Below are 22,584 nucleotides of genomic sequence, written 5' to 3'. Positions count from 1 at the left end.
TGAAAGTTGGTGTTCATCACTGAAATACATTGTAATACAGCACCTTCTCCTGGTAATGTTGTCAGTCAGTGTGAGGATTTGGTGGCTTCTTCCTAACCTTGACACTTTTCATTCCTTGTCCTTTGTCATTTAAGATCCAAAGGTCTTTAAATGTTCAGATCTGACTTGCCTTACCTCCACTGTTTCAAACTTTGATCTTGCTTTACCGATACATCTCATTTAATCTCCAGATGTTGCTGCTCATATTTCTGAAATTGTCGTCAATTGTAAACTGTATAGCATAATTGTATGTGCAGCCCAAAGGACATGGTTCTTTATCAGAACTGTTTAATGTGCCTGTTCACTTGGTGTCTCCAATATATCTTGCACCTATTAAACTTGGATTATGCCCTTCTGAAGGTCCTCCTTCTAATGTTCTTGTCCTTTCACATCCTCACAGGAGGATAAGTCTGGTCTGACATTGTATGAGTAGCAGTTTCCTGATATGGGCATTTTTCATGTTTGACCACTTTATATAAAGACTTTTCTGTCCCTTAATTAACTGTTCTTGAAAAGCTTACTCTGTTTTTAAGCCAGCACTGAGTGTGGTAAATTATGTTTGTAGCTTTTTTTCTTTTAAGTGTTTTCTCTTTTTTTTTTCCTAGGGTGTGGAGTATATTTTCAGATAATTGGTGAAATGAGATAAAACTGAAAGACTTTTAAATCTCTCTCCATTCCATGAGGGGCTGTGGATACTCCCTGGATGAGCTTTTGCAGTAATGCAGGACATAACTATCTGCACCACTGCTGCATTTTATCAATAAAGGAAGCAAGTGATGTTCATCGTGTTTCACTGTTGCAGTCATCACTGTAGGGTTCTCCCCTGCCGGCAGGGAGTCCTCGGTTGGCCAGAATCCCAAAGTCTGGGTCCGGCGTCGGCTGCTCAGTCATGCTGCCTGACGTCAGAGCGCCAGGAGTATATAGCTGGTAGCCAACGCCATGTTCTCCAGTCTTTCTTGCCGTGCAGTGAAAGCAGTTCGCAAGTGCCGGTCGGCTGACTCCTGACAATTTTTTCTTTCGTACTTCAGTCCGAAGACTTTCTTCTCCCACTCAAAGCTAAGTACCCCATTGGGGAAACTTTTTTCTTGCTCCAGTCCAATGTCAGAAAAAGTTAATAATTGTATTTCATGTGGGAAGCAAATACCTCATAAGGATTTTCATTCTTACTGTATTCCTTGCTTAGGCCCTGACCACGACACAGCTAGTTGTCGGTTTTGTGCTAGATTTAATCAACGTATGATTAAACGAAGGTACGATTTTGCATTTCATTACTTCGGTAGGCAATTTAATTACAAAATGTCGTCGGACACGCTTCCGACTACCGGAGTTCACAAACGACGCAAGGATAAAGACAGGCCTCCGAGGTCCAAAACAGACGACGTTGTACAAGCAGAGCCAGCTTCAAGTTCGGCCGTCGTCAGTGAGGCACTTTTGCAGCCCCTGTCATCGGCCATTTCGGAACCGATGGCCGAAACGGACTCCCACGAGGAGCCAACTAGGCCTTTGAATATTTCAGTTGCAGGACTTTCGGATGGGTCCGGAGCCGCTGTGCAGGTACCGGCTTCCGAGGGGGTTTTCAGGCCTACACAGCTTCTGACAAAGGCAAAGACTCCTTCCATATCAAAGACTACAGCCCAGGCCTCTTCTGATCCGGGACCCAAGTCTCAGAAACAGTTACTTAAGATGGTGGAGGACTTACTTACTATGATTAGGGGTTCACATCCCCCTCCAGATAAAAGGCCAAGGCAGGAACTGTATTATGACTCTTCTGATCAGGCTTCTATTTCTTCAGTGTCTTCTTCTGACCAGGATTATTCTTTTCCTCCTTATGAGGATTATGATGCTGAGGAATCCATTCCTTCAGCTTCTTCCCCTGAGGATTTTTCATTTGGGGAAACTTTACATGAACTGAGGGAACATTTTCACTGGGAAGGGCAGGAGTACTCTGAATATAAGAAAAGACTTGGGTATTTTCTTCTTCCCCAACGTAGACCCCTGGCTATTCCTCCAATTTTGGATATTGTGGATGATGCCTTTTCTGAGGCTAACTTAACTCCCGACTCTTTTCCTCCAGCTCCTGTTAAGCCAGACAGATATTATAGGGTTCCTGATTCCCACCAGTTTTTATACAAGAATCCTACTGCTGATCCTGAAACCATTTCTCAGGGCCCTAAGGGGGTTAAGGCCGCTTCTGCTAAAACCCCCATTCCCACAGAGAAGGATTCCAGAGCTTTAGAGAGATGGGGAAAAAAAGTGTACACTTCTGCAACTTTATCTATTAGGGCTTTAAACTGTCAATTTCATATGCTGAAATACCAGCAATTTCTACTGTCTGTTTTGAAACAAAAGCTAACTTCCATTACCGCTTGTGCAGATAATAAGGAATTACATGATTTAATGCATGCCACTGAACAAGTAGGGGAAGCATGGTTTACACTGTGGTTTTGATGCCTTGGAGGCTTCTTGTAGAGCTGCTGCCTCTGGCACAGTCATTGGAAGACATGCTTGGTTAAAGGAACAAAACTTGCCGGATCAAGTAAAAGCTAAGTTACTGGATGCTCCTGTTCAGCATAATGTTTTGTTTGGATCTAAGGCTGAAGAGGTGATAAAGAAGATGGAGGTCAAGGCAAAATCCATGCAAATGGTTAAGGATTTCTTACAAGTACAGCCCCCCAGATTTAGTAGGAATTGGCCTACTAAAAATTGGTCCTTTCCCAATTCAGACAGGCCTCAGAGGGGTAGATACAGACGCTCCAGAGGAAGGCCCCAAACACAGACCTCCTACAGACCAAGACAGTGGACTGCTTCCACCCCTAGGGGTGGAGAGGACAGATCTCAAGCTCATAGAAAACAGGCTCAATGACTCCCTCTGCTGGGCTGCAGGAACTTCTTGCCTGGAAGCCCCTCTCGGAGGAAAACTCTCTCTTTTTCACCTAAATTGGACTCGTATAACCCAAGACAAGTGGTTTCTGGATGTGGTTTCAAGAGGTTACAAATTCCATTTTCATACTCTACCAAGACCGAGCGGATGGCCAGATCTACCAAAACATCAATGGTTAGAGGCCTTAAACCAGGTGGAAATCCTCTTGGCTATGAAGGCCATAGAACTGGTTCCACTTGCAGAAATGGGACAAGGTTTTTACTCAAGGCTTTTTCTAGTCCCCAGAAAGCAAAATTCATGGAGACCCATCCTGGATCTGTCAGTCTTGAACACTTTTCTCGAGATACCTTTACTCCTTTTGAGCCTGCTGCTACTTCTGACATTAAGTTTTTATCATGGAAGACAGTCATCCTGTTAGCTTTGACCTCTGCCAGGAGAGTTTCAGAGTTGCAAGCTCTTATGGCTTTGGAACCTTATATTATTTTTCATCAAGACAGGGTGTCTTTAAGGACTAATCCTACTTTCATGCCTAAGGTGGTTTCCAAAGTGGCTTTAAATCAAACTATTCACTTGCCAACTTTTTTCCCCAGTCCTCAAAATAGGGGGGAAAGGATCTTGCATTCCTTGGAAGTACACAGACAACTACGTTTTTACTTGGACAGAACCAAGGACATCAGGAAATCAGAGCAATTGTTTGTTTCTTATGCTTCAAGTTCCCAAGGCAAAGCCATTTCAAAACAGACCATTTCTAAATGGATTGCTCATGGAATCAGATTTTGTTATTCACACATGGAAAGCAAATCCCAGGGAGTATAAGGACTCACTCTACCAGGGCTGCTGCCACTTCAGCTGCCTTCCTCAGGGGAGTTCCTACCAAAGACATTTTGGAAGCTGCAACTTGGAGTTCAGTGCATACTTTTTCTAAGCACTACAATCTACCTCTCTACTCTAAGTCTAGGGCAGGCTTTGCTTCTGCAGTTTTGCAGGGCCTTTTAGCCGCCCCCTCTACTTTATGACCACCTCCCTTTTTTCTTCTGCTTTGGGATTCAACCCTACAGGGATGACTGCAACAGTGAAACACGATGAACATAGTACAGTTGTGTATACTTACCATAAATGTAGATGTTCGAGTGTCTTCACTGTTGCAGTCTGGGTTACCCTCCCTCCTGTCCCCTCTAATTTTTTCTTTTGTGTGGTTCCCTTCTTTACCCTTCTTCTGAGGTGTATTTGCCAAGGGTATGGGCTTACACTCATTTTGGAACACCTGACATCTGGGGCAAGAAAAACTGGAGAACATGGCGTCGGCTGCCAGCTATGTACTCCTGGTGCTCTGACGTCAGGCAGCATGGCTGAGCAGCCGACGCCGGACCCAGACTTTGGGATTCTGGCCGACTGAGGACTGCCTGCCGGCAGGGGAGAACCCTACAGTGATGACTGCAACAGTGAAGACACTCTAACATCTACATTTATGGTAAGTGTACACAACTGTACTTTCTCTGTGATTAGAATTTGTTTGAACGACCAGTTCCCTGAGCCGTGTAGTCACATTATTTTGCTGATGTTGGATGTTAGCCGATTCGTAAATAAGGTTTTTGCAACTGTACATGGTGAAAACTTGGAAGTCTATTCCTTGTTATGCTTGCTCACAACAGTAGGTTGATCCATAAGTAACATGTCAAATTGATGGCAGTACTCAGCGTAACAATATGATTTCCTGAGGGTGCAGTAGGCATTGTTTACCTATTCTTCTTTCTTTTATAAGGTTTTATTTTCTTTTTTATTTGTCTTTTTGGCTTCATTAAGAATGGCTGTCTTGGCTAAGTTACCCCATGGACCTAGACAGCATAGGTGTGTTGTCGTTTTGTATGTACCAGGAGGTACACGTTTGCTAGAAAGAGGGTGAATAGAACAAGCTTGTTCTACACTTTTATGCAAAAGCCTTTTTCGAGGAGCTTCTATCTACCTGCATAACTGTGTTTTTTTTTTTCAGCAGTCAAAACCATGGAAAGTAAGGTGTTAAGCTGCATAGTTTAGAGCCCAAGAGAGTAACACAGTTCACTCAGCTGAATTTGATGTGCCTGTGGGACCAGGATGTCTCTTATTAATAAAGCCACTTGAAAATTGCACCTGTGGGTTTTCCATAGTTGTCTTAATTTTCCACATACAATCTGCAGTTTTTAAGTTTATTTGTAGACCTGTCATACAGGTTCAAGGAAACCTGCTGAAGGGTGGCAACAGTTTAACATTGTATTAATAATCCATTATTTTTCAGACCTGGTAAGAGGTGCCCCAATGTAAGTCAGTTTTCAGGATCAGTTTTACCATTGTTGGTTTTGTGTTGTAATTCTGTTTTTTTTCTGTCTTTTTTAGCCTCCATGTTTGCCAGCCATAATTGTTATCCAGGCAGCCATGTGAAGGTTTTGTGCCCTATCCTCACCCCTGGTGGTCTGATTTGCAGACTCGCAGAGGAGAGGGCCTGTAAAGCCTTCCTGTGTGCATGTCCCTTTAAGGCTACTGCACACACACACACGCGCACACACACACACACACACACACACACACACACACACACACACACACACACACACACACACCTTGGCATAGTCAAGCACACGTCATTAGCATAAACATAATTGCTATGCATCTCTTTCTCCAGTGGATACTAGCAGTGCAAAGGGTCAGATCACCTCTCTTTTTACAAGATAGATGAGTTGACAACGGCCACTCTACTGTCTCTTGTCATCCAGTGCCTAGGTCACTGGTTGATTCTGGGTTATCTAACTTAACTGTAGAACTTTATTTCTTTTTGTAATGGAGGCAGTATTCAGAGTTCTTGCTCACTTGAACTTTGAGTTTAAAAAGGTGGTCAGAGATAACAAATTAAATGTTAGTTGTGAGAAGAGGTGAAAATGACCCATTCACTTTGAATAAGTATTGTCCTTGAAATTTCTCATTTAGCTGGTAAAGTTTCCTCTCTCTAATTTTTTTCTTCCTTAAATGATTTGAATTTAATGTATGAGTTTGTATGACTTGGCTATTTTTTTTTAACCAATTGTTTTTCAAATGCACAGAAATACTGTCACTGTGCAACGAAAGTGCAAAAAAGTCTCCATATGCTATGCTCTTTGAATTTAGAGAGCATTTGAAGTCAGTATTAAAGCTGACTGTATTACCTGTAACAACGTTTCATACAATCATAGGAATTACAAGGCAGGTGAGTCACAAAATCATTAATACCTTGTCGGTATTCTCTTTCATACTGTACCCACTTCCTAAAACTACCTTTCTTCTCTGCTTTGGGATGGATTAAAAAAAATCTGCAAACTAGAAAGCTTACTAAGCACTTTCTTATCCTAAAATTCCATGGCATGTACCACAGCATTCTTCATTCTACGACTGGAACTCGCATTTATTCACCTTGATGGTGTTTGCCGTCTTAGCAGCAGTTGGACTATTAACATACGAATAAATATTCCCATAATAGGTCCCCAGACATACAGTTTCCCAGGTAACAGTCTCTCCCATTTCTTTGTTAAGACTGAATTTTGGTCTCAAACTACTGCTGTTATAAAGTGTGTGGTTGACTTTTACAATCATCTTGTCATCATCACAGACAACTTCCTGAGGCAGCATTAATGGATGGGCTTGAAAATGTTACACATGCATTTGCTCTTAGAAAATGTCTGTACTTCTTGAGCTAATAATTTTCAGCCCTTTGTGTTAGCCAGTAGCTTCTCCAGTGTTCCACTGTTAGCCCCATTTTAGATCTCTTTGGTTAAATTGTAGTCCCGGGTGCCAATAGCTGAACACGCTGGTATCTGGTCTTGCTGTTGCTGGGAATGGGTGCCTAATAGCAGGTAAATAACTTGAAGTGATTCTATAGCAAGTGAAAGAGTGGTTTCCGTACAACTGTGAACAAACAGGAGATTCCAGTCTGTTACTTTTGAGCAACTTATCAAGAAGGTGCAGAAGTCTTTGCAAGTGATTTAGACATTCCCACAATTATAGGACTAATGACTGCCTGTGAGTGCATGAGCCTGTGATATGCTTGGAAGCAAAAGCTTTACTGGAAAGGCTCACCCAGACTCTGCTACAGTTTGCTGTGAGGGAGAGGTTAGTTTGCTTTTTATTTGTTGTATTTTGTATTACTTTATTGCCTTTTTCTATTTTGTATACTGTGATTTGTTTTGTTTACACTGTGTGTTGCTTCTGTTCCGCTTTTAACAGCATACTAAAACTTGAAAAGAGACCAAAGCTCTTTCTCTCGTGAGTCAGATAGAAATTTTTCTCACCCTCCCACATGGTTACTGTTGTGTTCTTAAACAACACTGTCTTTCTAGTTGCCTGCCCCTTATGTTAATTTGACTACATATCTCATTTCATCTCTGCTTTACTGGCTGGTGTGAGTACCATTATCATTTTGTGAAATCCTTCCCCTTCAAATATTTAACTTTATTGGTCATCCTACTGTATTCCATAGTACCAGAATACAAAAGTGACCACTCCCTTTCAATCTGTCTTGCTGTTTTAAAAATACTGACTTTCCACTAAAACTCCACTTAAAACTTTTAGACAGGTAAAACTTAAATTGCCTAGTTTCATATCTAACTCCTCCAGTACACACTGTAGTATTTAGGATAAACCATTTTTTGTCTTACCTTTAAGCATCTATTGCAAGACCACCAGTTATTGGAGAGCCTATCTGCCTCTCAGTAGTCACATTGGTGTTAGTGCTTCTGTTTTCTCCTGGTGAGAGAAGGAGTGCAGTTAGATTATTTCCTGGAGACTGCTGAAAGCTTAATAACTGCTTTATACGTGACAGCTTGGAATCTGTGCTTATATTCTAATCCTGGTGAGAGTAGGAGCAGAGTGCATTGATTCCTGACTCTTTCTCGTTGGAGAGTGTGAGTATCTGTGCTTAATGTACTTGATTGGTCTGGTTGCTATTTGAGGCATCTACCGGAAAAAAGGGTACAAGCCTGCAGACCCTTGCATCACATCTGGGACAAGGCTGTGGATCACCAAACAGGCTGTGGCCTGCTTCTTTTCTTGGGATTGGTGCTAACATTTTGCTTCTGGTGAGAGAAGAAGCAAAGAAGTATTGTATCCCAACAGAGTGAAGCTGTGCTGAGACCAGCATTAGTAGTAGCCTTTAACGCGACTCCCCTCTTTTGATCATTCTTGACAAACTAATTCTTTATTTTTCAGTAAGTACTGCTTGATTTCTTTCTAACTTCCGAAAATCCCTAAATATTTCATCCTTAAATGTTCAGCGTCTAAGTATTAGTTTCCCCTCAAGTGCTTGGCAGTGCTGTGTACAGACACACCTTGAGTGACATTTTTCCTGTAAAAGGACTATATAAAGAAACAGCTCCAGTATTTAGTAATAATGACCATCCCTCCTGGCATGTTTAGTAACTGGCAGTGTAGTAACTGCCTCATGTGCACAGACAACCCTGTCCTCTTACCTCCCAACACTCAGACTTTTGAGAGATGCACTTGTATATCCAAATTGGAAGCCATACACTCTCAAGCCAAGACTGGAATAGCTGGTCAAGAGAAGAAGGTCAACACCTGCACCACAGCAACACATAGCCCTCCAGAACACCCACCATCATAGCTCTCACATAAAAACACAAACCACACGCCCACCTTCGCGAAGGCTCTCAATAGAAATCTACCCAAAACAGCAGAGACCTCCAAGGCAGAAACGCACTCAACCACCACAACACAGCACAAACCACAAGACACATAGCTCACCTACACAGTGTGCCCCTCAACCTAAGCCCCTAAGGCAAAACAGCTTGCCCAATACACTAATCATAGATGACTCGATAGTGAGGCACACTGATGTCCCACTCACTAGGTTGATTAAAGAGAAGGTAACAGTCAGCTGTCTATCAGGTGGCAGAGTTTGACATATAACACATGCACTCAGGTCACTCCACAACAAGTACAAGTATGACTCTGTCACTGTCCATGTGGGTGTGAATGACTTGAGATGCACCTTCCTAGACTAAATGAAAAGAGACATGGAGGAACTCTTGGATTATGTGGCCCAGGCAGGTATGACCCTAGCCCTGAACAGCATCCTACCATCGCCCAGAATGATACCACAGTACAAGCAGAAAATTATTGACTTCAGCAATTGGCTGAGTTTCTGGTGTCATTCTAAGGGGATACAGATCTGTCTGCTTGGGATAACATGATTGACAGACCACTTTGCCAGAGATGGCCTGCATCTTTCACCACTGGGTTTCCAGATACTGGCTAAGGCTGTTGCCACCCGTATAGTGCCTTTTTTAGGCGATGTTCCAATAACCAAATTACCACCGTAACAGCTATAAATAAATGCAATCTGAGGGTCATGCTGCTCAACGCTAGAAGTCTAAATCTCAAGATGCACTTGCTCAAAACACTCCTCAAAATGGAGAACTTCGACATTTGTGCTGTAACGGAGACCTGAAAAAACACTGCTAGGAACCACCACGATAAAATAAAAATCCAGTTTTATTTTGTAAAAACAAGTGCTTTCACGCACACAGGTGCGCTTCCTCAGGTTACAATTTTCACATAAAAGACGCCCATTTATATATCAAAACAATCATCAATTAACCAATTAATTAAAACACAATCAATACCGTTAAAGTGACCACCAAAATGTGTCACTTCTCTCAGCAAATATAGTAAATAATGCAAACAAACATCCTTCATCCTTTCACTAGAAACACTAAAATGCATTAAATATTTAAAATGTATCATATCACACAAGTCATATAATGACTTAATATAGGTATTGAAGAATTCATAAAACGCTAATGTGTGCATATGCGCTTCAGCTGAATATATGAAATATGCTCTATCACCTTAAATAAATTAAAGCACATCAAGTTAACACCGCAAATGGAACCAACATGATTCTTAACCAACCCATTTTATGGTTCATTGTCTTTCTGAAACTATAATCATCAAACAAACGTACATATGCATATCAATATGCAAAAAAATAAACCATGGAACATTTTCAAACTCATGCGTCAAGTGTTACTATGAAGATGTTATCATTTTTATTTCATACGTTTTTTAATTTCTTGTTTTCTTGACGTTTTTATATGCACATCGGCAAACATAATATAGCCGACGAACCTTCATCTTGATATCCAATAACCAATGTACTCAGGGCAGATCAACTGTGAGTTATAAAACATAAGTGTTCTGATGTTTTCCTCACGAAATGTTACAATCGTATTAGGTCGAAACATTATGTGTGACATTCTCAATGTGCACGCACATCATAACTTAGTATCGCCATAACTTACATATGATGTAAGAACTTTTTAAAACCCAAAGTGTCATTAGTGACACATCATGATATAGCAGGGCATATCTAAGCCTTCGACACTAACCCCAAGTTCATAAATGGTATCTCAAAATGTATATTTGGTTACTATAACAGAATGATTCTAACAATACAAGACGTATATTAATTTGTGATTCTACATAAACACTCAATTTGGGGTTGACAACCACAAGATGTTAAAAAGTCAGAACTAGTCAACAAACACTATTCACAGTTTTTATCTAATACGACAAAGTAAATTTAGTAATGTAACGGAGACCTGGTTTAAAGCAGCAGAAAGCAGCCCTGGGCTACCAGTCTATAACTCATTCCACACCTTTTGCCCGTAGAACATGGACTGAAGCTCCAAAGGTGGTGGTGTCTCCATATTCATAAAGGATATGCACACCTCCAGACTAGTAGCCCAGCATAACACAGCTGAGATAATTCAGGTACAACTAACATTGGGTAAGACGGCGATTTAGGTTGTAGCCTGCTATAGGTCCCCAACAATGTCACAAGACTCTCACTCAATGTTCCTAAGCACCCTGGAAACTATTAAGGTCCAACCAAACACTCTCATACTAGGTGAATTCAACTACCCCTCCATCAACTGGGAAAGCTACTAATGCACCAATACACTGGCCAAATGCTTCCTGGAATTCATAACTTCCAATGCCTTGGACCAGCTCATTTGTACCCCCCACTAGAGGAAGCAATATCCCTGATTTGGTTATTACTAACATGGACAACCATTGCTCTACACCAATAGTCAGTTCCTCCCTGGTTAGATATGACCACAAACTAATCACCATGGAAATCCACATCTTATCCACACCCCACACAAAGGTAACCACCATGAAAAACTTCTCCAAAGCTGACTTTGGGCTCCTAAAAACAGAGGTGGCTAACTTCACTGCACCCATGCCAGTGTAAAATAGATGCATGACTATCGAATCATACACCAATGCACCATACGGACACGTACATAAATGCATGGAACTAGCCATACCCAAAAGAATCAGGAAGCTCTCCTCCAAAAAAAGGAAGTCAATCTGGTGGTCCCCTGCCATTAATAAACTCTACAGTAGAAGAAAGAAACTGTTGCAGAAAAAGGTGAAGTCCCAAGACTGGAAAAACTCCCTTAGCCTCAAGAAAAAGTTGAGTTCCCTCATCAGAACCTCTAAAGCCAGCTATGAAGGCAGAATTGCGGCAGACACTAAAAACAACCACAAAGCCTTCCATAGTTATATCAAGAATCTCCATGGCAATAACCAGGTTTGCTCTGAGTTACTGCACAATGGTACCTCTTATACTGAGCTAGCAGATATTGCCAATATACTGGCAGACAGATTCAGTGCTAACTTTACCCCCCCCCCAAAGGACCAGTCACAATACCAGAGGAATACCGGGCACCCAGCATTACTGCAGCACAGATTAAAGCTGCATTGTCCAAGGCCAAGAATACAGCTTCCATGGCACCTGACAATATCCCTGGATGAGTTCTGCATGAACTACAAAGAGAACTGGCACCACATCCGTGTGCCCTGTTCAATCACAGCCTCACCTCCGGCTTTGTCCCTACCTAATTTCGCACTGCTACAGTCATCCCTGTCTATAAAGGGGTGTGACTACAGACCCTGAGAATTATTGCCCCATTAGCCTGATGAGTCTGATGTGTAAGGCTATGGAGCGCATCATCATGGACCTAATTAACAAGGATATAGGGAATCTCCAAACTCTAGATCCCACGCAGTTTGGTTTTGTGAAAGGTAGGTCATGCCTGCTCAACCTGGTTGACTTTTTTTGAGTCGGTCACCAGAGCTGTAGATGAGGGCAAGGCAGCTCATACAGCCTACCTCGATCTGGCCAAGGCCTTTGATGCCATTCCTCACTCAGGAATTATTGATAAACTCACTAAACTAGACATCAACCCCTATATCACTAGGTGGGTTGCAAATTGGCTCACAGATAGAATCCACATTGTGAAAGCAGTGGAGTCCAAGTCAGACTGCTGACCAGTCAAGAGTAGAGGCCCACAGGGATCAGTCCTGGGTCCTCTCCTGTTTGGTATCTACTTCTCAGACGTCCAGGCCAACACGGAGGGACTGTGGCTGACAAAGTTCACAGACGACTACAAGCTGGGAGCCATTATTAACTCCCCAAGTGATGTAGACATCCTACAGAAAGGCCTCACTGAGACCAATGACTGGTGTCGAAACCATGGCCTTAAGCTTAATGCCAAAAAATGCGTTGTCATCACAGTTGGGAAAAACTCAATTCCCACTAATTACCACATCGATGGGAGCCCACTGAACACTGATGGTGTTATAAGAGATCTGGGGACACAGGTTGACATCAACCTCTCTTTCAACCACCACATTGCTACTGTGGTCAGAAAGTTCTTCTATGTGGCACATCTTATTACCAAGGGTTTTGCATCTCTTTCTACTCTATTCTCATTAGGCCAGTCATCGAGTATAATGCCCCATTTGCCATGTACCTCACTAGACACATGCAACAGCTGGAAAGGCCACAAAAGTACATCACGAAGAAGAACCTAGGCCTTAAACACATGTCCTGCATGGACAGACTCAAAAACACTCTAGCTATTCTCGTCTACTAAGAGGAGATGTTTGCTTGACTTACAAAGCCATGTCTGACCCAGCTCTGTTAGAAATGCTACATCTAAAGACATCCCAATCCCTCTGCACCACATGCTCCAGAGACCTCAACTTCATTGCCACAGTCAACAGAACATGCTGGAGGGACAGGCCCATAACCCAGAGACTGCCCATGCTCTGGAATAGACTTCCCATACATGTCAAGCAGAACATCTCACTGGCCCTCTTCAAGAGAAATCTTGATGAGTGGATGGGAAATAGAAAATTCATCCCAGGGATCACTCCAGTGGCTGTACTTGATAGAGGCACTGGTAACTAACTTTGGGCGGTATGATGCCAGGACACTTCTATGGGCTAAGCTTGTAAAGGCTCCAGGACCATTAGCTTAGTACACATCTATGAACCTAAGTGTGTTACAGTATATTTTGGTGGTGACTACTCATAGCAATGATTTTTTTTACTTGTATAGAAAGAGAAGCAAAAAGAGGCGATAAAGGCAGACAAAATAGTGGGGACAAATGCAGATTACAAGTATTCCATTGCTTTCTTTTCCTTGCATTCGAACATATTTTGAGTGCTAAAATGCTTTACATTTTTCCATAGACTCTGGCCACCATCATTCCTGGGATAGCTCCGGTCGATAACTTATCAGAATTTCTGGAAACTGTGCCACACCGTGAACACCCTGGAATTACTAGCTTGAAAACTGTCCATCTCCCATCTCAACTTGCTGATGCAGCCCAGGCTGTTCTAGAAAGTAAGTCATCAAATACACCACTCCTTCCAGTTATAAGGTTTGTGCATTTGTTTAGTTAGTGTTGTTGTAAACAGGCAAAAGGGTTGTTCTCCAGTGTATATCACCACAGTCACAAGGGGCATGAAAAAAGCTGTAGTTTACAGTAAAAATAGTAATATAATGATCTAATCCATTGTTCAAAGAATGCATAACTAACTGCAAAATGTTATGTTTTGTTTAAGAACCTTGTACAGATGCACATTTAATGGAAGTGAAATCTATGCTACCTAATGAATGTTAGGCTAAACATCAGTTTAAATGTTTTGTTTTCACTGCTCTAAGGTGGCTTCATTAAATTATTTGCATATGTAGTCATGCTCATGTGAATGGGATTATTAATCCAAAGACTAGGGAGTAGGAAGAGGGAATATAGGTGTTCGTTATTAGATCACTGTTGCAGTAGCCTGAGCTGTATGGGTTATATCCTGCCTAGGGTATGACCTTTGGCTAATATTCAATGTTTCATGTCTCCTTCCTTATGTTCTAATTGCTGTGGAGCTTGAGGAGTGTTGTGTAAAATCAGTGGTTAGGACTCCAACGCTTCCAACTTTCTTGCTGCTGAAATATGCTGTCCTTGCATTCTTTGTGGAACTCATGGTCATCTAGCACTCCTTCAAAGCTGGGCAAACAAGCAGCCTCAGCAAGGCACAAGTCAACAGAACTTTTAAAAACAATGGCAAGAAGGTTCAAAAAGAAGAGGGAATCTTCCCAGAGCCAAGGACAGCCCAGTAAGCCAGAATATCTATTTTGCCCTTCAAGATTCTTACTGTGGTAATCCCTTAAAATCTATCCAAGAGTCCAGACCTACATTTTCCTCTGTGGCATCAGGTAATGCCAGACAAATGGGTTCTAAGAGTAATTCAGCAGGTTAGCAGTGGGGGTCCCTTTCTTCTTTTCAGGGAATTCCTTCTCATCCTGCAAACCCAATTTAACTGTTTCCTCAACTTGTAGCACAGATGTCTCTTGGAGTCATATAATCAGTGCTCCAGATCAGACACGGAAAGGATTTATTCGAGAATCTTTGTGATGCCAGACAAAGAAGGAACTTTGAGACCAGTCCCATTCCTTTCCTTATTCAACCTCTGTGTCAAAGTGCCAAAGTTCAAGATGTTATTCCTCCAGTCTCTGGTGTGCCTCATACTCCTCGCTTATCATTAACATACCAGTATGTGAGGAGTTCACATTTTCTTTTTAAAATTTCCTGTATTTGGCTTACATTTTCTGTTCTCTGTCTTTTCTTTGGTTTGTCTACTGAACTAAGGCTATTTGCAAAATGCCTTTTTCTAGTAATTGCTCATTGCAGACTGCAATGCATTTGTACCTTTCCATATTTGGACAATTGTCTTATATTTGCAGGCTGTTTTTCCAAATGTCAAGATTCCCTGTCATGCTTCAAGGAACTACTACTACTCAGCCTGAGGTTCCAGATAAATATACAAAAAAAAAAATAATCTCTCATTCTTTCTCACTGGATCGTATTTCTGCGATGCCTTCTGGATATATCCCAGAGAAGGGCTTTCCTTTCTCAGTACAAAGTAGAACTTTACCAAAAACAATTCCTGATCTTTCCAACTAATCCCTGCCATAAGTGAGGGAATATCTCAGGATTCTAGGTTTCATGGCCTCTGTGATTCTGATGATTCATTTGATCAGACTTCACATGAGAATTCATTGGTACCTCAGATCAATCTGATCTCAGTGCATCAACACCCACTATCCTTTCAGATTCCAGCACTGGGGTTTATTTGAAGGAAGCTGCAATACCAGGTGAACCCACTATCTCTTAATCCGCTCTTTTCCTCCTCCTGCTCAGTCTGTTACAACAGATGCATCAGACTTTGTTTAGGGAGCTTATGCAAGAGGGTGGAAATTCAGGGACTCTGGGACAAGCACGAGAGACAAAAATCACATAAATGTCAAGGAAATGATGACTGTAATGAATACTTTAGAAGCCTTAAATTGTTGTTGGTCTCTGGGACCTCTGCAGGCAGTCACAGACAGCACCACAACAATGTGGTACATAAATAAATAGGGAAAGTACAAGATCTTACCCCATTTGCCAAGTTGCCATGGTAGCCTGGAATGTAGCAGCTCAGCTCAGTTTTGACCCTCCAAGCTTTGTACAGTCTGTCTAATCAAGATGCTGTTGCAGACAAGCTGAGCAGGACCAGTACAGACTCTCATGAATGGAACCTACATCCAGGAGTCTTTCAGGAATTGATCCCGCTGTAGGGAACTCCTAAGGAGATCTGTTTGTCTCCATTCAGAGCAGCCAATTAAAGAAATTCTGTACCAGGAATGCTTCCAAGAAGGTCTGGAAGATGGATACTGTCTCGTTCCCATGGACAGGAATGTTCTTGTATGCTTTTCCACTCTTTTTGATGATTTAAAGGGTATTTCTGATAATTGAGAAGGACTTCTGGAAGATAATTGTGATGACTGTGTTTTGGCCCCGGCAATAATGGTTCTCCCTTCTCTTGAAAATGGCCAAGGGCAATTACCATAGGCTTCCCCACAGGGTGGACTTCCTCACACAAAACGGGTTGTATAATACAGCCCATCCTGTGCCTTCTTTAACTGACTGACTGGATAATATAATTTTAATATCTTTTATGTACTTTTTTTCTCAAAACACACAGCAGGTATTAAAGGGGGGTAAGAAATCTCCTACTAGAAAGTCATATATGGGTAAGTAGAAACAATTTTCTGGTTTGTGCTGTATTAAGAACCAGGACCGTTTTAGGGCCCATTTGCCTCTGGTTCTAGAATATCTTTGTGAGTTATCATCCTGTGGTTCTTACTTTTCTTTCACTATTCATTCTTCAGCCATCTCTACTTGACTGCCCTTAGAACCCTTTTGTTCTGTCTCAAGTCAAACAGCTTTTGAAAAGTGTTTTGCATATCTGTCTGCCTGGAAAACTGGTGGTTTCCCTTTGGGATCTTACATTTGGGCTTGAGAAACTGACACTTCTTCCTTTTAATCAGCATCTGAGGCTGATTTAAATTTCTTAACTTGGAAAAGTGTTACTCATTGCTCTGGCTTCTCTAAGAAGAGCATCTGAGTTACAAGCTCTTATGGTGCCATGTGTATCAGGGTTTTTCACAAGGATAGGGTATATCTGAGAGCAAATATTTCATTTATGCCTGCTTACTATGACTCATCTCCCGGTATTCTTTTCAGAACCTGTAAACAAGGGAAAACAAATTTTGCATACTCTGGATATCCACAGGCAGCTCAGATTATACTTAGAACAAAACAAAAACTCTTTAGGAAGGGCGATGAGCAATTTATTTCCTATGAAGGTAAGAAGATAACCAGTGTCAAAACAGGCCATTTCAAAATGGTTGTTTCATGCCATTTCTTTCTGTTATTCTCACCATAACAAGTAACTTCAAAGCAGGTTCAGGACCCATTGAACCAATGCTTTTGTCTTCTTCTGTGGCTTTTTTGAAAATGAGGACCCCAGAAGTATTTATTTATTTATTTGTATTTGTTTAGTGGGAAAGTCCAACTGGGTAATATCCATTTTCAGTGGATGCCCGGGGAGAAAAACTCCATTTGCTTACATTGCATTGTACTAAGTTCCAGTTAAACACAGAGTAGTTACATTTCTACATTTATGCACAAACAGTAGTTACATTTATACATTCTAAGATTTTACAGAGGTGGAAGTTACTAAAGAGAAAGCTCACGTGTGACTTAGTGGATTGTACAGGCAACAATTATGCATAAAAATTGTTTTGTCGTTTCACTGAGAGGTTGAAAATATTCTGTTTAAGAAGAGTATTTGGAGAGTATCGTATGGTGAACACAAAGTCTTAACCTTGTGATGAGCATGTTCAGGACCATGATTGGTTAAGATGTTTAAGTAGTGGTTTAAAACTGTTGAGTTTGTATTTAACTTATTTGTAAGCAACAAGAATTTGTTACTAGAACGAAGGTTCTTTGCTGGACAGTAGGGTAGTAACAGGTTTTGTAGTGCAGGCCATTTTTCTGGATGATAAATTAGTTTGTGTGCTGTACTTGTGAATATGTTAGGTAGTTGTGTAATTCAAACCAGTTTAATTGCTTTAAGCTATGACAGTGGTGGTTGATATGAGGGAGACTGGTGGCAAATTTAGCTATTCTCTTGTATCAGGAGGAGGTAAGTTTCTTTCTATGACTGTTGTTTAAGTTTGTTAGGATATGAGTGGCGTATAAGAAATTTGCCAATAAGAAGGTGGTGGCTAGAATTTTTCTTGCAGTATCTTTAAGGAATCCATTGGTCCTATGTTGCAGAGAGAGAGAGAATCCTTGTTGGCTAATTTGAGTTAAAAGTGTTATTTCTTGTTTTATTTAAACCTCACGCTTGCGCTTGTTTGTATGTAGCACACCATCGTGCACTGCCATGTAGCGGTGGTTACCGTTGGTGGTTATAGACACAAATGTTTTGCTTGTTAAATTTTCCCTTAGTGCTTTGCTTGTGGTCCTCCAGAGGTTTTTCGCAGCCCTGCCCTACTGTCAGGTGGAACACTAAGCCTAGCCTCAGAGGTACCAACACACCTCTCACCCACTAGCTATTCCTAAGTGAGACCTCTTTTCCTGACCATATTAATTTACCTAACACTATGGATGGACAAATTCCCAGAGTTTCTTCAGTCAGCTTGGTCAACATGGGCATCCTGAGGCAGTGTCGCAACTGCCTTATGTTCACTGACAACCCTTTACTCCTAGTCCACACAAATTCAACATGTGAGAGATGCAACTATATTAAGAACCTTGAATCCATGCTCTGTCACACACCAGTCAGTACATATGACAATGAGAGGGTTGTCAGCATGCACCCCTCACCTCCTACTCCACCCAAACCCACATCACACCTACCTACATATGTGGAGGTCTTTACCAGAAACATACCTAAACACCAGAGACCTCCCAAACACAACCACAAGCATGCTACACATACGTCCTCTGCAGAACACAGTACGCATAATAGCTCATGCACCAGTGTCTCACCTGTCAAACCCTTAAGGTAAAACACAAAACCAAACAGTCATAGGTGAATCCATCATGAGACACACAGATATTCCAGTCACCAGGTTGGATAGGGAAAAGTTTGCGGTCTGCTGTTTGTCAGGTGCCACAGTACATCATATCACATATGCACTCAAGTCTCTCAACAACAGGTACTTCTGTGACTCCATCATAGTCAATGTTGGTGTGAACAACTTATGACTTACCTGTCTGTGGACTATATGAAAAGAGACATGTCTGAGATCTCAGACTGTGTGTCTCAGGCAGGTATGTCCGTAGCCTTAAGCAGCATTTTACCTTCACCTAGGATGATGTCTCAGTACAAACCGAAAATGATTGACTTCAATATTTGGCTTAGTTTCTGGAGTCATTCTAAGGGGATCCAGTATCTGTCCACCTGGGATGACATAATCGACAGACCTCGATGCTTTTCCAAAGATGGTCTTCATCTGTCACCCCTAGGATTTCACCTACTGGCTAAAGCTCTTAACACCCCTGTAGTGCCTTTTTAGGCAGTGTCTCAAGGACAATATTCCAGACGTAAAAACTCCATCTAAAAACAACCTCAAGGTTATGCTGCTAAACGCTGGGAGTCTTAACAAGAAACTGCACTCACTGGAAGCAGTCCTTACCTTGGAAGATGCAGACATTTGTGCAGTCATGGAGACCTGGTTCAAGGCTGTGGAGTGCACCCTAGCCATTCTGGGTTACACCTCCTTCCACACATTCAGACCACAAACTGAAAGCATGAAAACTAAAGGAGGCATTATATCAGTATTCATTAAAGATAAATACACCTGCAGATTGGTTAAACAGTACGAGTCCAGGAGATGCCAATTAACTGTTGGTAGGACACCTGTTTAAGTCATTGCCAGTTAAAGGACCCCCCCTTCATGAATCAGGAGACCCACTCTGCCTATTTGGAACTACTTGAGTCTATCAAAATAAATCCGAACACCATGGTTTTGAGAAACTTTACCCATCCATTGACTGGATAAATTACTCATGCAGAAACTCACTTACCCAAAGGTTCCTCGACTTCATTAACTCCAGTGCACTGGACCAGCTGGTTGACACCACCACAAGGGGTGCCGATATCCTGGATCTGGTGCTTATCAATATGGAGGACCACTGTAACAGCCGTACTGTGAGGTCTTCCATAGTGAGATCTGACCACAAATCAGTCTCATTCGAAGTAACTATCACAACTCACCCCCCCCAGCAGCAACTAAACTAAAAAAAACTTCTCCAAAGCAGATTGTAACCTCTTATGGGATAGTATAAATAGCTTCACTGCACCTCCCTTCTGAGATGGAACTGGCAACTATGCCGAGTTCTACACCAATGCTTTATACAGACACCTGTATAACTGCATTTACTCAGCTGTACCTGATAGGACCAAAACAAGCTCCTTAAGGAAGAGCAAACCTGCCTGGTGAACAGCTGCTATTAACAGGCTTTACAATAAAAGGAAGAAATTGCTATGTAAGAGTAGGAGGGAGGGAGCCCTAAACTGCGCTCCCTCCTCAACTTAAACAAGCAAATAGGAGTGCTCCAAAGCAAACTACGAATCCAAATTAGCTTTCTCAACTAAGGACAACCATAAGGCATTTTTAATTACATCTGTAACCTAAAAGGAAAGGCCCAGATTTGTGCCAAACTGGTAGTTAATGATGCCACTTATACTGGACCCGTGGACATATATAACCTGTTGGCCAACAGGTTCTGTGAAAACTTCATTCCCCTGTCCCCACCACACGTACCCAATGACATCCCTTCCACCTGTCCCCTACCTTGTATCTCTAAAGAGCCGGTCATAAATGCCCTCTCTAAGACCAAAAACAGCATCTATGGGACCTGCTAACATCCCAGGCTGCATCCTACATGGGTTCCAACAAGAATTAGCAACACCACTGGATACTCTTTTCAATCATAGTCTAAGCACTGGCTTCATCCCAACTGAATGGAAAATGGCCACCATTATTCCTTTGCACAAAGGTGGTGCTTCTACTGACCCCGGGAACTATAGACCTGTTAGTCTGACTAGCTTTATCTGCAAGGCCATGGAGTGATTCATCATGGACCTTATCAACAAAGATATAGGTAATCTCCAAACACTTGACCCTACTCATTTTGGATTTGTCAAAGGGAGGTCATGCCTGTTAAACCTGGTGGACTTCTTTAAGACCGTCACCAAGGCCCTGGACAAGGGGAAATCTGTACTTAGCCAAGGCATTTGACACTATGCCCCACAAAGGCATCATTGAATAACTCACCCAGCTAGGTATAAGCCCTTATATCATTAGAGGGGTCGCTAACTGGCTCACTAATAGAACCCGTGTAGTCAAAATAGGGGAATCTACCTCCAACAGCAGACGTGTAACCAGTGGTGTTCTACAGGGATCAGTTCTGGGACTTCTACCATTTGGAATCTTTCTCTCCAAAGTACAAGCAAAAACTAAAGGTCTGTGGCTGACAAAGTTTTCTGATGACTGCAAACTTTGAGAAGTCATAGAATCTCCAAATGATGTCAACATCTTACAAGGGGGTCTTACACAAACAAATCACTGATGCCAAAGTCATGGCCTTAAACTCAATGTAAAAAAAATGTATCATCATCCCTTTTGGTAAGAGCGATGTTCCTGCTAACTACCACATCAATAGCAACACCTTAAGTATGCACTCAGTGGTGAGAGACCTGGACACATAGGTTGACAGCAACCTTACCTTTGACCACGATGTCTCCACAGTGGTAAGAAGGGGATTCTATATTAGTCATCTCTTAAATAAGGGGATTGCCTCCAGAAAAAAAGAAGTTGTAGCTTCCCTGTACTTTTCCCTCATCAGGCTAATAATTGAGTACAACACTCCCTTTGGTATGTACTTTTCCAAGCACCTGCAGCAATTGGAGAGACCACCAAGGCTACTCACAAAGAAAATTCAAGGTCTTTAGCATCTGTCCAATGTGGATCATTTGAAATCACTGTCACTTTTTTCTGTTTCATACAGACTAATCAGAGGTGACATCTGCCTTACATCCAAGGCAATCTCTGACCCTGCTTTACTGGAAATGCTGCATATCCTTAAGTCAAGTAGTACACAGGTTACTCACTCTAAAGAACTTAACCTGGTATGTGACATTACTAGAACCAGCTTCAGTGACAAAAATTTTTCACAGCGGTTACCACAGCTTTGTAATAGACTCTGACTTCATGTCAAACAGAACACCTCATTGGCCGTCTTCAAATGCAGTCTGGACAATTGGATGGGTAACCGTAAATTCACTTCGGGGGTTCCACCTGTGTCCTCCTTGGACAGGGGCAATAGGTGCTAATCATGGAAATAAGGATAGAACTTCGCTAGTCTTGTAAGGGCCCTAGGGACGTTAGCACAGTAACTTTCTATGATCCTGTAAAGGGAGTCTATTCCTCATGTGTAGATTTAATGGTGTGCAGTTATATGCTGGTCATATTTGAGAGTGTCATTTATTGCAATTCCTAGAAGTTTACTGTAAGTTACAGTTTCAGTGACAGTATTATTTGCAAACTTTATGGTAGAAGATCACTTTTGATTTCGGCAACTTTTTGAGGTAAAAAAATATTAACTTAGTTTTCTTGGGGTTGAGTGGCAGGTTTGATTCTTTGAGCCTGGTTTTTGCAGAGGAAAAAGATTTTTAGGTAATATCTTTGTAGCTTGTTTATTGTTGAGGCCTCACATATTAATGTTGAGTCATCTGCATACTGAACTAAACTTGCATGGTGAATGGAGGTGTAGAAGTTATTCATAAATATATTAAATAGGAGTGGACCCAGGATAGAGCCCTGAGAGGCATCTGTAGTAGTTGGTTGAAAGGATGAGTAGGTTTGCTGCTGTTTAACGACTTGTTGCCTT

At 41.7% G+C, this 22,584-nt stretch overlaps 1 protein-coding gene across 2 annotated transcripts in view; it reads left to right on the top strand.

Annotated features, from left to right (window-relative positions):
• Window positions 1-22,584, top strand: part of METTL17 (methyltransferase like 17) — a 760,923-nt gene that overhangs the window by 84,751 nt on the left and 653,588 nt on the right. For both annotated transcript variants that reach the window (XM_044058500.1, XM_044058499.1), the window contains exon 2: window positions 13,487-13,640. In XM_044058500.1, coding sequence (XP_043914435.1) covers window positions 13,487-13,640 — 154 coding nt within the window. The remainder of the gene's footprint in view (window positions 1-13,486; window positions 13,641-22,584) is intronic.

Source organism: Protopterus annectens, chromosome 16.part0 (genome assembly GCF_019279795.1).
Source record: "Protopterus annectens isolate FY-2018-M chromosome 16.part0, PAN1.0, whole genome shotgun sequence".
NCBI classification, from domain to species: Eukaryota; Metazoa; Chordata; order Ceratodontiformes; family Protopteridae; genus Protopterus; species Protopterus annectens.
The sequence above is the reverse complement of the archived record's forward strand: the minus strand, read 5'-3'. Positions and strand labels throughout refer to the sequence as shown.